Source organism: Chrysemys picta, chromosome 19, assembly GCF_011386835.1.
Source record: "Chrysemys picta bellii isolate R12L10 chromosome 19, ASM1138683v2, whole genome shotgun sequence".
Taxonomy (NCBI): Eukaryota; Metazoa; Chordata; order Testudines; family Emydidae; genus Chrysemys; species Chrysemys picta.
In genome coordinates this window covers 12,846,536-12,861,615 of record NC_088809.1, presented here as the reverse complement: position 1 = coordinate 12,861,615, position 15,080 = coordinate 12,846,536, and the positions used below count along the sequence as shown (strand labels likewise).

The 15,080-nt window shown below is 41.0% G+C and overlaps 1 protein-coding gene and 3 non-coding genes across 4 annotated transcripts; all 4 read left to right on the top strand.

Moving 5' to 3' along the window:
* The first annotated feature begins 3,045 nt into the window (after positions 1-3,045).
* CCT6A (chaperonin containing TCP1 subunit 6A) lies at positions 3,046-14,024 on the top strand. The gene is given in 15 exon segments (XM_005283429.5): positions 3,046-3,281; positions 3,589-3,652; positions 4,710-4,844; positions 5,593-5,766; positions 5,956-5,980; positions 5,983-6,058; positions 7,262-7,372; positions 7,967-8,126; positions 8,391-8,473; positions 8,941-9,037; positions 9,484-9,631; positions 11,304-11,437; positions 12,360-12,462; positions 13,197-13,269; positions 13,681-14,024. Coding segments are annotated over 15 exon segments (1,593 nt in total). The 5' UTR covers positions 3,046-3,144; the 3' UTR covers positions 13,754-14,024.
* LOC112058696 (small nucleolar RNA SNORA22) lies at positions 5,253-5,384 on the top strand. Its single transcript, XR_002887843.1, has one exon. It is a non-coding gene; the product is annotated as a small nucleolar RNA SNORA22 (small nucleolar RNA).
* LOC112058695 (small nucleolar RNA SNORA15) lies at positions 6,979-7,114 on the top strand. The gene has a single exon (XR_002887842.1). It is a non-coding gene; the product is annotated as a small nucleolar RNA SNORA15 (small nucleolar RNA).
* On the top strand, positions 7,694-7,825 carry LOC112058697 (small nucleolar RNA SNORA22). The gene has a single exon (XR_002887844.1). It is a non-coding gene; the product is annotated as a small nucleolar RNA SNORA22 (small nucleolar RNA).
* Positions 14,025-15,080: the final 1,056 nt, after the last annotated feature.

Below are 15,080 nucleotides of genomic sequence, written 5' to 3'. Positions count from 1 at the left end.
AAAATCAAAATGTTCCATTCAGATAAGGTTGAAATGCTTCTTTTCGAAGCTGAGGGTATGGGGGGCGTTAATTACATTTTGCCAAAATTGACACGTTCCTGCAGAATGTTTCAATTTGGATGAATCAATATTTTCCGGTGGTAAAGTATTCCATCAGAAAAATTTTGACTAGCTCTAGTTGTAACCATTAGTTAGGGAGCTTCAGGAAGCCAACAAAAAAAAAAACCCGTCTCTCCTTTTAAGTTGGTTATTATATTCAAAGGCAGGAAAGCTGTTGTGGCTGATACAGCTCCATTTATTCACTTCTTGATGGGCAGTCTTGTAACTGGCATCCTTATGAAAAGATTGTCAAGAGCCAGTCACACTTCATGCATCAGCTGTTTTGCAATTCTGGCAAACTTATTCCTCCAATTTATGTGGATTAGTGAAAGTCACAAGCTTTATCTGTGCCTCCTTCTATGTCATCCTTGTTGTTTGAAATATTAACAATATTTAAATAATCAGTGGTCAATATGAGCACCTGTGTGTAGCTTCTTGTGTCAGAGTACTCCTATGCCAGGACCCCCTATTGGAGTGACACTGACGTATCTAATGTCTAGTCTGATCCTGTTTATTAGTTTTATCTTTGTCAGGACATTGTGTTTTTAAACAGGCTTAGAAACAGTTTATTTTAACATGGGTTAATCACAATGTGATGCTGGACAAATTGAATCAGATAACGATGAGAGAAAATGGTTTCTACCCAAAAACCCAGTGGGGGTTTTGCCTGAGTAAGGTCTGCATAATTTGGCCAACAGAATTCTTATTGCATACTTCAAGTAGAAATATCCCCCCTTTGGTTTCAATAGATTTAGGTGGGTTTAATAGACAGGTTTTCATCCATGTAAACATTATAGGGAAGTTCTTCAGTTGATGTGAATTGTCACAGCACCACTGACTTCAATGGACAATTTACTCCAGCCCTTATATTTTTATTTCAGAGTAGCAGCCGTGTTAGTCTGTATCCGCAAAAAGAAGAACAGGAGTACTTGTGGCACCTTAGAGACTGACAAATTTATTAGAGCATAAGCTTATGCTCTATATTTTTATTGTACATTAAAAATTAAATGCACAACAGTTCAACAACTGAAATGAAAATGAGCTATAAATCGACAGGTTTGCACGGCTCCCTAAAAGACTGCAGCAAAATGGGAGTTTAAGTGCCCTACAAATATAAAAGTAGTAATAAGAAAGAGTTGCTCTGCATACTCTGAAACAGCAGTCCCCAAATGTGTGGTCTGGGGAGGAAGCACAGAGAGTTTTGGATGGGATTTTCATTGGGACCTAGAGGAGTTAGGCACCCTCAATCCCCTTGAAAGTCATTGTGAATGGGACACTAACTCCTTGAGGCTCCTGAGAAAACCCCATTTGGTGAGAAGTGTAGATACTGACTTAAACTAAGGGCTGTCAGATTTCTTTTGAAGTTGGCTTTTCTTTCTGATAAAACATGTCAAAAGGGGAGATAGATTCAATGTTTGTAATGGCTCAGCCATTCCCAGTCCTTATTCAAACTGGAGTTGATTGTGTCTAGTTTGCATATCAATTCCAGCTCAGCAGTCTCTCATTGGAGTCTGTTTTTGAAGTTTTTCTGTTGTAATATAGCCACCCGCAGGTCTGTCACTGAATGACCAGACAGGTTAAAGTGTTCTCCCACTGTTTTTTGAGTATTTTGATTCCTGATGTCAGATTTGTGTCCATTAATTCTTTTGCGTAGAGACTGTCCGGTTTGGCCAATGTACATGGCAGAAGGGCATTGCTGGCACATGATGGCATATATCACATTGGTAGATGTGCAGGTGAACGAGCCCCTGATGGTATGGCTGATGTGATTAGGTCCTATGATGATGTCACTTGAATAGATATGTGGACAGAGTTGGCATCAGGGTTTGTTACAAGGATAGGTTCCTGGGTTAGTGGTTTTGTTCAGTGATGTGTGGTTGCTGGTGAGTATTTGCTTTAGGTTGGGGGGTTGTCTGTAAGCGAGGACAGGTCTGTCTCCCAAGATCTGTGAGAGTACCCCGGTTTGAATAAGGACTGGGAATGGCTGAGCCATTACAAACATTGAATCTATCTCCCCTTGTAAGTATGCTCACACTTCTTATCAAACTGTCTGTACTGGGCTATCTTGATTATCACTTCAAAAGTTTTTTTTCTCTTTATTAATTGGCCTCTCAGAGTTGGTAAGACAACTCCCACCTGTTTATGCTCTCTGTATGTGTGTATATATATCTCCTCAATATATGTTCCATTCTATATGCATCCGAAGAAGTGGGCTGTAGTCCACGAAAGCTTATGCTCTAATAAATTTGTTAGTCTCTAAGGTGCCACAAGTACTCCTGTTCTTCTTTTTGCGGATACAGACTAACACGGCTGCTACTCTGAAACCTCTAATTTTATTATTTTTGAAATCTCAGGATTTTCAAGCAGATCTCAGTTTTTTGGAGCCTGACTCATGATTTTTGAACGTTGGGGACTGGCAATACTGGACATTTGTTTATTACTCTGAGCAGAACATCAAGGGTATAGCAGTAGCACTAAGAGCAAAGAAGACTGTTTGAAATATTGAGTTTATCTGTTATTAATTGAGCTAATTTAAATATTAATCCACTATTTTAAAAAAATGACTAATTTCTAACTCAGGCGAGTTTGTGATTTTAGTAACTGGGGGATTGTCATTGCTAACTACATAATATACCCATTAATGACCTAGAAGCATGTTAATTATTTAATTTGCATACAAATAGCTATAACTGTGAGAAGCTATTTTGTGCATATTATGTTATTCATATAGTGAGAGTCCCAACTGTACAATGATTGTACAATAGTGAGATTTTACATATTAATGAGATCTTGCGTATATTCATAAAAACACGCGCACGTGATTAATATGATTTGCATGTTAACGGCTTCCAACGGCCGCGAGGGCCTCTGCAGGGGGCGGGCACTGGGAAGGAACGACAAGGGAGCTGCCCAATGGTACTGCCGCAGGCTCGGCCTGGCCAATGGGATGCGGGCGGGCGAGGCTGGCGCGGCGGAGTGTTCTAGAAGAGACGGGCGGCGACTCGGGGAGCTGGTTTCTTCTCTGTTCCCGGCCTCGCTGCAGACATGTCGGCGGTGAAGGCGCTCAACCCGAAGGCCGAGGTGGCCCGCGCCCAGGCGGCGCTGGCGGTGAACATCAGCGCGGCCCGGGGCCTGCAGGACGTGCTGCGGACCAATCTGGGCCCCAAGGGCACCATGAAGATGTGAGACCCGAGGGAGGCGGGGGCCGGGCCGGGCGAGGCCGCGTGGCTGAGGCGGGTGTAGCGGGGAGGCCCGGTGGGGTGGGCAATGGGCGCCCTCGGGCGCCGCTCCCCGCAGTGACTGGCGGGTTCTCCGGTGGCCCCGCTTCGGCGCCCGCCAGCCGCGGCCCCCCCCACCCCATGCGGCGCTGCAGCGGTGGCCCGCGGCCATGCAGGCGGCTAGGAAGCCACGCGCTGGGGTGGGCAACGCACAGGCCCCTGGGGGACGGGGCTGCGCAGCCGCTGACGTTCTGCATTGTCCCTCTCACAGGCTGGTGTCTGGCGCTGGAGAGATCAAGCTGACCAAAGATGGCAACGTGCTGCTTCACGAAATGGTGAGTGCGGCCCTTTCCCCCCGGCCCGCTGGGGCGAGCAGAGCGGCTGGAGCTGTGTGCAGTGGTGGTGGTGAACGGGGCTTCTCCTACAATGGCTGAAGGCAGGCGTAGTTTGGGCAGATGTTCGCTCAATCTCCTGCGTTGGCAACCATCAAGGAAAGCTAATAATTCCATAGTCAAAATGTATCTGTTGCCTCATTGGTTTGTTGTTGACCGATCTGTTATATCTCAGACCTCAGAAAGGGTTAGATCTTTCATGCAGTATCCTGCCTGTTACTCTTAAATAAGCTGTTGTGGACCCAAAATTTATTTTGGTTCACATAACACGGGTATGTCTCTAAAGTCCCAGTCTTGCATCTGATCAGGCAGAGGCCTGCATTTCTATTGCAACCAGTAGGGCTCTGGGCAGATGTACATGCAGAATTGAGGCCAAATCTAGGAAGGTACAGATGTGACCTTAAAAAAAAAAAATGTACTGGGCTGCATGGTGGGTGTGGTCCATGTGTTGGTTTCCACCACACACAGATTCATAACTACATTGTAGTTTCCCTGCCACATGCTCAGTAAATGAACTATTACAGCAGTCTTTCATTGTGCTGTACTTTACATCATACTTTTAAATGCTGTCTATTCTATGCTTATATGTTCCGTCTACTCCATTAAGGTTAACTTTTCTGTGCTGCTTCTTAAAATAATGTCCCTTTTCTTCTTCCCCAAGTCTCCGTTAGGCATGTATACATGGTCCTTTTAGAATAACTCTGCTGATAAGGACTTCTTAATGTTTGAAGAAACGAGTGCCATGCTTTGGTTCTTTATTTTCATTGCTTTTTTGGTCAAAACCAGTTATGCAAAGCCTATGACCACTATAGCTTGGTCTTTAAATGTGATTCTTTAATTAGATGGTGTCACATTAAACTGATAAAAACAAAATCATTCAGATGCTCTATTGGTTATGAAAGGTAAGTTTTGGCCAGATATAATTGTTAAATTGGTTTCAGATAGTTACTCCCATAACAATTCAATTAGATTTATTGTTCTGTGTCTTGTTTTTGTTTAGCAAATACAACACCCAACAGCCTCCTTGATAGCAAAAGTAGCAACAGCACAGGATGACATCACTGGAGATGGTACCACTTCAAATGTTCTGATCATTGGAGAGCTGCTGAAGCAGGCGGATCTCTATATTTCTGAGGTACGTATGAATTTTTCACTTTCATAAGAAAATGAGTGAACATTTTCCTTTGAGGCTGTTCAGCATCATTGCAATTAATGTTTCATGTACATAAAAGAAACTTCAGGTGTTACAGCTCTTCCAGAATGACCTTATTATGAGACACCTTTTATTGTGTGAATACATTGGGTAAAAACTAAAACAGATGATGTTAAACTAGCCAGGGTTGTGTTATTACAGGTTGAAACCACCTATGATGGATGCAGGATGTATCTTGTATCTACCATTTGTTTTTGACTTAATTCTATTTGGATTTAAAGCTCTTGTCTTTTAATTGTATGACACCAAGAGGCACCTTTCTAGAGTAAGGAATCATTGCTGGCAGTGTATGTGCCAGGAGACTTAGGTTGATACCTTTATTAATTCATGTTGCACAGTGAACACCCAAGTGTGCTTTGTAGTTCCCTTGGCTATAACTCTGTGCTAGAATAATCTGTACTTTTCCTCTGCATTAGAAGGAGTGCCTTTCCTTTTACATGTATTCAGAAGGACAGTACATTTTCCCCCCCCCACCACCCAATTCCCCGTGTAGCATGCAAATTCTAACTTACTACAGTCTTACAGCACCAAAGTCATGGATATTTGTGGTATCCGAAGTTTGGAGATAACACTTCAAATCTCAGCTTTTCAAGTAAAACTAGTAAATAGGAGTTTTCAAGTGTGAAAAAATGTCCACTCATCCTTCTGTTAACTTTTTTTTTTTAATTAGGGCTTGCACCCTAGAATAGTCACTGAAGGATTTGAAGCTGCAAAGGAAAAAGCACTTGAAGTTTTGGAGAAAGTCAAAGTAACCAAGGAGATGGACAGGGAGACACTTGTGGATGTTGCCAGAACATCCCTGCGTACTAAAGTTCATGCAGAACTTGCTGATATCTTAACAGAGGCAAGTGTGCATGTGTTGTCTATCATCTTGCCTTACTGTCCTTTCATGTCAGGAACTCCAGGTGTTCAACTTGTTCTGTAACTATTTGGGGGAGGAGTGGGAATGTACAAAAGTTGGGGGAATACTGGGTGGATGGCTTTTTTTGAAGAATGCATTGTTTTTTTATGGAGGCATTCTCTTCTATTCCAGGCTGTAGTAGATGCTGTTTTGGCGATCAGAAACCAGATGAGCCTATCGACCTCTACATGGTTGAGATTATGGAGATGAAGCACAAATCAGAAACTGAAACAGCGTAGGTAGCTATAAAATGTTGGTTATACATTCTGTACTTCAAGGTTAATCATAGCTTGAAACTTAATTGCTTTAAAACAGTTGAAGATAACTTTAGGTAGTCTGCCACCTCTGAGTCCCTTTGCCAATTTTTGTCAATTTACAATTGCATTTTCCTGTTTTTCTTACTCCTGTTTTGTTTGAAAAGAGGAAACTGACTACGCAGGGGAAAACTACAAAACTGATTAGTAGCAAAGTATTGTCAGAATTACAAAATAAATTACAGAAAAAAGGCTATTTTTCAGTTTATCCCTGTTATGATAATCTTCTAACAGGCCAGGAGGGACTGGACACAAGTGAGACTAAATCTTGTCCCTTTATGCTGGAGAATCTGACTGTAGTGTTCTGATACACTTTTTTGAACATCATTATCACTACAGATTAATTTCAAGTATAAAATGTACATTAGGTACATCTGCTGTATATAAATGTTAACTTTCAAAGATTGTTTTAAAACAGTTGTTAGTGTGAAAAACATGAAGTGTGTCATTTCTTTTTAACTATTCCATCTCTTTTGGAATGCAAGTCCACTTCCAGTATAGAAGAAGTGGAAGTTTTAGGTAACTAATCAAAAATGGAAGGTGAACGGAAATCCAACTCTCCACCTTTTGCACCTGAAGAAGTCCACCTTTTGCATCTGAAGGAAGTGGTTTTTACCCACGAAAGCTTATGCCCAAATAAATCTATTAGTCTTTAAGGTGCCACCACACTCCTCGTTGTCTCCACCTTTTGTGACTCTACAATATTGGCCGCACGGGGTGGCTCCTAATTTGTCTTAAGTGAAGATGTATAAAATCTTATCAGAATTACATCTTAAGAGAATCATAATGCTTCAGAATTCTTTGAAATTACAAAAAAAAGTAGATATGTTTAACTTCAATGGCATGGATGAATTCTGCATTGTCTTCTTCAGTAGCTAATGCAGTCAGACGCTATGCTAGAGTATATTTCCTTTTCACTTATTCCTAATGGTATGCTTTGTGTAAAGTTGGCATGTCCATACAAGTAGGATACATGATCCAATGAATTCTTAATATGACAGCATGGTAAGTAATCTGTTTAATCAACCATGGTATTAGTTTTATGACTACATTTCAGGGAAACAGAAGTTTCCTACCCTGTGTATAAAGGATTTCTTACAGATAATCTTACTGACTTTTTACAGGCTGATTAGAGGACTTGTTTTGGACCATGGTGCTCGTCATCCTGACATGAAGAAAAGAGTGGAAGATGCTTACATCCTTACTTGCAATGTATCACTAGAATATGAAAAAACGTAAGTAGTCACCAGTGAGACAAGGGAAGAAATATACCTGACTCTGGCAATGTGAATTAATATTTGCATATATGTCTTAAACCTTTTAAGAGTACTAAGAGTAATAAATATTTTAGAATATCCCTTTATTAAAAAAAAAAATTGAACTAGCCTAGTTTTGTGTAAAAGGAGGAAATGAAATCAAATGTTTCACTCCAGAGTAGTGGAGTGATGAATTGGCTTTTGAGGTGGGCTGGATTGTGGACACATTAGCATAATAGTCCCTTCTGTTGGCTCACTGAATGACAGGAAGTCTCCCCTATGCCTTCAACACGTCTTACATTGCACAGTGAACACCCAAGTATACTTCATAGTTCCCTTGGCATAACTCTGTGCTAGAATAATTCTGTGCTTTACCTCTGCATTGGAAGGAATCCTTTTCCTTTTACATGTATTCAAAAGGACTGTACACTTCTTAGTCCTGTACTATAATTTTAGCTAATTGAGGTCTTAACTGAAACATACAAGTTAAGTCCTCTTCTGATTTTAAGATTCTGCTATTTTAACATTATAGAGCACTAGTAGTAATGTTGAACAATTTCTTTTTCTATTCAGAGAGGTGAGCTCGGGATTCTTTTATAAGAGTGCAGAAGAAAGAGAGAAGTTAGTAAAAGCTGAAAGAAAATTCATTGAAGACAGAGTGAACAAAATCATCGATTTGAAAAAGCGAGTCTGTGGTGATTCAAATAAAGGATTTATTGTGATCAATCAAAAGGTGAGATAAATGAGAATACAAGGTAACTGGAAAAATTATCTAAAAATGTTGGTATTTTTGACTGGCCTGATGCTTTGTTTTATGTTAAGTGTATAGGCTTCTTCAGACAAGCCTTAGTCAGGCTTGGTCAGCAGCGTGTTTTCAGATACATGGCATAGCTCCCACTTAGGTTCAGTTCATACTGAAGTAGAATTTGGTACTTAGTGCTGGACCGAATCTATTTTTATTTATTCCTAATGTGTACTTCTCTCTGTTTGTTTATAGGGAATTGACCCATTTTCCTTGGATGCACTTGCAAAAGAAGGAATAGTAGCTTTGCGCAGAGCAAAAAGGAGGAACATGGAGAGGTCAGTTCTTGGGGAAAGAATAGAGATTTTCGTTACAAACTTTCACTCTATCCATTCTTAGTTCATTGTATATTTTCTTTCAAAACTGAAGTAAAATATCCTGTTAGCGCAAGCACATACACTTCGTACAGGAGTAAAAACTGTCAGTTCAGTATAAATCATGGAGAATCCTGACACGAGACTAAAGCTTGCAGTAAGTTTTCAACTCGGAGTAGTGTAGAAGAGGCTTGAAATGTGTTAAACTTGAACACTAGGAAATAATCACCTGAATAAACAATCCTTAATATCTTGAAATACATAAATAAATAATGAGGCCAGCCTATATGTTACAACAATTTATGGCATGGTGTGAAAAGCATCTTCACTCAGGACCATTCAGGCAACTAAGATTCTCTAGCTTATTTTCACTTACGTTTATTTAAAAAAAATGTAACATGCTTTTAAGTGTTATGTACATCCTTTTTCAGATTGACCCTTGCTTGTGGTGGTATGGCTATGAATTCTGTGGATGACATCAATGCTGACTGTTTGGGGCATGCTGGTCTTGTCTACGAGTATGTACTGGTGCGTAAGACCTTGAGTTTGTAACCAAGGCTAAATTAGATATTCCTCTGACTCCTATCTGGTATCTGTAGCAATCTTTTCAGTTCAGGCTTTGTTGATTCTGCTACTTCTAAACATATGGAGGTCTTTGCCTACATTTTAGGCGCCCATGAAAATTCATTTAGAAGTTTGAGAGCAATAATGGAAGTCTCCTAAAAAGTCACTGGAACTTCTTCCCATTGCTCCTTGTCATGTCATGTGTAAACATTTTGCCTAGATGAAGAGACCAACATCTCCCCTTCTATCTCTCCTCCCCTCCTGAAAGGTCCAGTACAAAATTAATTATCTGAATAGCTCAGATGCACTCTTGTTAAATATTTTTCATTTAGTGATTTACATGGATATGCTGTGGGGCTTTTGTTAAGCAAAAATGTGATATTAGAAACTTGCTGCTTATTGGCATATAGGGTGAAGAGAAGTTTACCTTCATTGAGAAATGTGACAACCCTCGCTCTGTTACCCTGTTGATCAGGGGGCCAAATAAACATACACTCATGCAAATCAAGGATGCAGTAAGAGATGGGCTACGTGCTGTCAAAAACGCTATTGAGGATGGTAAGTCTCCTGGTGGTTTTATTACATTTAATGAGGTCTTATGAGGCACATCTTGAAATGTGCAAAATATACCTGCCAATGCACATCTATGTGCCTGTATTTTTCTGTTTAGTATGGATAAATTGTTAGCTTTTGTTAGTAGTTTATACGGACACTGTGCTAAAGCACACTTCTACTTGAAGTGTTCCCAGTGCCTTGCTATTTTTAAAGTGGGTATATAGGAAAGATGGACACACACATTTGGTCAATTATTGTAACTTCAGTTACATGTTAGGTGACAAAATTAATAACCTTGTGTTGCCTTTCTCCAAGAAAGGGAATAAGTATTATTAAATGTTAACAGTAAGTTAAGTGCTGCAGTTAAAGTTGCTGGAAAACTCCGTTAGTACAAAATGCTCTAATCACCACAGGGAAAACTATTAAAACTTTAGATCTAATTAAAGTCAATGCTTATGGAAGTGGGGAGAATAAAAAATACATAGTTGCAAGGTGTATGCCCACATTTGCGGCAGCATGTAGAGTACAGACACTGCACACGCAGCTAGCACAAGTATAAAAAACAGTGTAGACCGTGAAGCACTGCTTGGCTGAGTAGAGACCTGCCAGAACCCTAGATCATATACCCTACATGGATCTCTACACGCAGTGCCTCCCAAAGCTAAAACAGTGTAGACATGTAGTGTCCCACTACTTCCCTGCAACAGTGAAAGGCTTCAGCAGTGGGGAAAAGCTCTGGCAGGTTTTTCCTGCTGCAAAGAAAGACTTTGGCAGCTCCCAGCTGCTGTCCCCTCTCTTTCTTCTCCTCCTCCTCCTCCTTTCTCTCTCTCCCTCCTCTTCCCCCCCCCCCCACCCCACCCCACTGCCAGGTGTAGCTACATATTGCAGTGTGGATGCGGCCTATTTTTCACTGCTGTGCGTAGCTATATGTACCCTACGTGCCTCTGAAAGTATAGAGGAGGGCTAGGAAAGGCTTGCACTCCAGTCATCTAAAGGTTTATTACTCTGCATCATCAGTCTGGAGTTCCTGCTGGGAAGTCTCATTAGAATAGCATTTATCAGTGGAAATAATGAACCAATAACTTGTTCAGAAATCTGTTTAAAATATCTTGAGTTAGTATATATGTATGGTGTTACAAAAACTTGAGTTTTATTCCAAGAAAACTGCAAAATTGCTACTTCTCTTCTATTCCAAACTCCATTTCAAAGAGGGAAGGAAAAAATAGTGAAACAAAGTGGCTCTCTAGATGGTTTAACTAAAAATACACCTGAGAACTGAACTGTTAATGTAAAAACCTTTTACTACATGTAGACTTTGTGCTTTACTTAAATTACTTCATGTAATACTACTAATCTTGGCTTGTGTAGAATATTATTGGTTCTTCTGCTGTCTTGCTGAAATGTCTACAGTTGGCCTAAAACATAACTGCTATCAATATTTTAAATAGCCGGCCATATCTTGGCATGTTTTAGTGAATATGGTAGAAACATACAGGCTTTAGTTTTAACTTCCTAGCTTTCTTTCCACCCAGTAAAAGCTTGGAGCTCTTTATTACAGTCAGCAACTCTTAACTGACCTCTTTGCCTCTGTGGGAGCTTCATGACCACTAACTTAACTTATGTTGTCTAATTGTTTTTGATATGGCTGTACACTAGTGTGTGTTATCTCTTACAGGATGTGTAGTTCCAGGAGCTGGTGCATTAGAAGTGGCAATAGCTGATGCTCTTGTGAAACATAAGCCCAATGTAAAAGGAAGAGCCCAGTTTGGAGTTCAAGCCTTTGCTGATGCTATGCTCATAATTCCTAAGGTATAAAAGTACTCGTGGTTAAAGTAATAGTTTCAGAGCAGTTATAACATGTAGAAAATTATACATGTCTTAGCAGTAGTCCACTTCGCTGAAGAGCCTTTTGCCAGAGGACAGACATGAGTAATAAATGTCTTGAACTGAAGACAAGAATGTATATCAGAGGTGGGGAAACTATGGCCCGCGGGACCCACCTGTCTGGCTCCTGAGCTCCTGGCCCGGGAGGCTAGCCCCTGGCCCCCCCCTACTGTTCCCCCACAGCCTCAGCTCACTGCACCACTGGCACAATGCTCTGGGCAGTGGGCTTGCAAGCTCTTGCCAGGCAGCACAGCTGCAGAGCTGTGGCCTGACCCGGTGCTCTGTGGTGCGCAGTGGCATGTCTGGCTCCAGCCAGGCGGCACAGCTGCCTGTCCTGGTGCCCTGGGCAGCACGGCTGTAGTGCCGCCAGCCACGAGTGCTCCAGGGAGCAGGGGGGTTGGATAGAGGACTGGGGAGTTCGGGGTGGTGGTTGGGGATGGGGGTGTGGATGGGGGAGGGGAACAGGGGGGTTGAATGGGGGCAGGAGTCCTGGGGGGCAGTCAGGAATGAGAGGAGGGGTTGGGTGGGAGGTCTGGGGGCGGTCAGGGAACAGGGAGGCGTGGATGGGGCGGGGGGTGTCGGGGCCCAGGCCACGCTTGGCTGTTTGGGGAGGCACAGCCTCCCCTAACAGGCCCTCCATACAATTTCGGAAACCCGGTGTGGCACTTAAGCCAAAAAGTTAGCCCACCCCGATGTATATCCTTCCTCATTTTTGTCTGAGTTATACGGGCAGGGGGATGTGTTGGGAGATATGGTAGAGACTAACAGTTAATGATGCACTGTCTGTAGATTGTTTCATGGCTTAAGTTCAATACATAAAACATGCTCTCCCCTCCCTCCCCCCCAGGTTCTTGCTCAGAACTCTGGCTATGACCCCCAGGAAACACTAGTGAAAGTTCTGGCCGAATATGCAGAATCAGGACAACTTATTGGAGTTGATCTGAACACTGGTAAGAAACTTTAAAATATGTTCTTTAGACAATTGGGGTTAAATAATTTTCATTTCGAGCCAGCAAAGTGATGCTGTTTCTGTTGAGGGAAATAGAGCTTTTTTTTTTTATGTACAGCAAGTTTTTCATGCTTGAGCTTCCAAAGATGTTTCAGGACTAGCGGACTTGTAAGACCTGATGGTTTTTCAATCAGCAGCTTCTTTAGTTGATTAGATTACTAGAAGAATACTTCTTCACTCATGATGAATAATACTTAACTTCAATATAGCTTTATGCAAGAGAATTAACTGACTTGGTTAGCCATTATTCCCAATTTGGAGGCTCAGACAGACTCATTTACAAAATGTATTTTTCATTGTAACATATGGGCACACAAAGGTGAAGGCCAGCGTTTAGTATGAAGTAGGAGATACTCTGGTTTGCCTCTTGGTGGCAGCAGCAAATGTTGTTTTGCCAGTAGCTGGGAATGGCCAACTGGATGGATCACTTATGATTACCTGTTGTGTTCATTCCCTCTGCATCTGGCATTGGCCACTGTCTGAAGACAGGATACTGGGCTAGATGGACCTTTGGTCTGACCCAGGATGGCCGTTCTTATGTTATGTTGGGGGGGGGGGGTGAAGGAATGTTAATATCTTGTGATTTCCTACTTTCTGTAACAAGATTTTGAACTACATTAATAAAATGCTAAAACGTATCCATTGCCTTCAAGGGGATTTATTTTGTATTCCCAGGTGAACCAATGGTGCCGGCAGCAGCTGGAATTTGGGATAATTATAATGTCAAAAAACAACTACTTCATTCGTGGTAATTTTTTTGTTGTAATTTTAAACTAAAATAGGCTTCCATTGCTAATGGTCAAATTTGATGGATTTATATGGGATGGGTTAATCTTTACTATCTAAAGATGCAGTGTAGAAATAAAAACACATGAGTACAATAGTTATATAAAAATGACTAGTCATTTTTAGCTGTTTCACCTCTGTCCTCCATAGAGAAATGAAACTTCTTAAATAAGCCCCAGATTGGTTTTTAAGAACTTACAGAATGACATTTCAACAGCTGGTATATGAGTTTTTAAACAAAACTCCATAATCTATGGAGTGGGTGTGTATGAGGTAGGGACTGAGCGGGGAGATGCATGCATTTGGTACTCTGGTTTGGATGAACTGTAGAATAATACAGAAGTTTTGACCATCAATGTTTTGATCTTTCTAGCACGGTGATCGCTAGCAACATTCTTTTGGTTGATGAAATTATGCGAGCTGGAATGTCGTCTCTCAAAGGTTGAATTGAATCTGCCCTCAACTGTGATGGTAGCCTTGAATAGGGAGATGCCCCTATGAAGTAACTTCAAAAAAAAAAAAAAAAAAATCCAGCTAAAGGCATTATTTTCTGCAGCTTCCAATGGATCTTCACAGTAACAGAAGTAGCTCTCTCTTTGGAGTAAACATGGCCACTCTCAAATATTAGCTTCTAAAATCAGTTATTTATTTTTTTTTCTTAATTGCACTGAAATGTACAACTTAGTCTTTTTACCCAATAAACAGTTCTGTTCTGTGCTTATCTTGTAATGTTATCAGTTACTTAACATGTGTTTTGGTTGGGATGGCTAATTTTCTGGGACAGGTCAATGTAGTTATGTAATTGTCAACTGGGAGGAAATGTCTCTTCTCAGAATTCACTCATCTGTACACCACCTTTCTGGATATTGCTTAGAATACCCCAGGCAGGGATGACTTTCTGTGGCTCACATACTCATGCAGATTGGATTGCACCAAACTTTGTAGTTTGAAAGATTTGCTGGGGTGGAGAGTCTCCACAGGGTTTGTGAAGAATACCTTTAGTTGTCGGGGAGGCAATATTTTGTGTGGAACACTGGACTGGGTGGGAGTCAGACCTGGATTCTTTTCCTAGATATGGTGCTGATTTACCGCAATTATGTCACCTCTATGCATCAGTTTACCCCACGCACACTTTGTAGATAGGGAAACAGCACCTTCATTTGTAAAGTGATATGAGATCTATACATGGAAAGCTATACATATTTATAGGCATAATCCTTCCTTCTAATTTAATTAGCAATGTATAATGGTGATCTGCAATCCAGTGTGATTTTAAAATAGTCCACAAACTTGCTGGTAAGTTCCTAGAGTATTGTTTTGATTTTATTGGCAGAATCTGGTAATTCAGATGTGAATTCACCAATGACACAAGCTGCTTTAGCAGCAGCTTGAGGACTTTAGGGGGAGGGATGGACAGGAACTGTTTGACAATAGTCAAACCTTGAACCAGACCCAGCTACAATTCCATCAAAACTTCAAGTATATGAACAACTAGTTGGGTTATGGTTTCCTGATATCACTGGAACCTACCACTGGTAATGTCTCTTGTATTTTCCACATTACAAAATTTCTAGCTTCAGTCTTGCATGCCTTTTTGTTGCAACAGTGATCAAGAAACTTTGAACTTCTCTCAACTCTAGCCATGCTTACTGATTTCTCCATTCTACTATCTTAGTATATATTTTTTTTACTACTACATTTGTTTTTTTCTGAATATGGGCATTGGCCTGATAATTCCTTGCACACCCAAATGTCCCAAAACATGGAGCATGG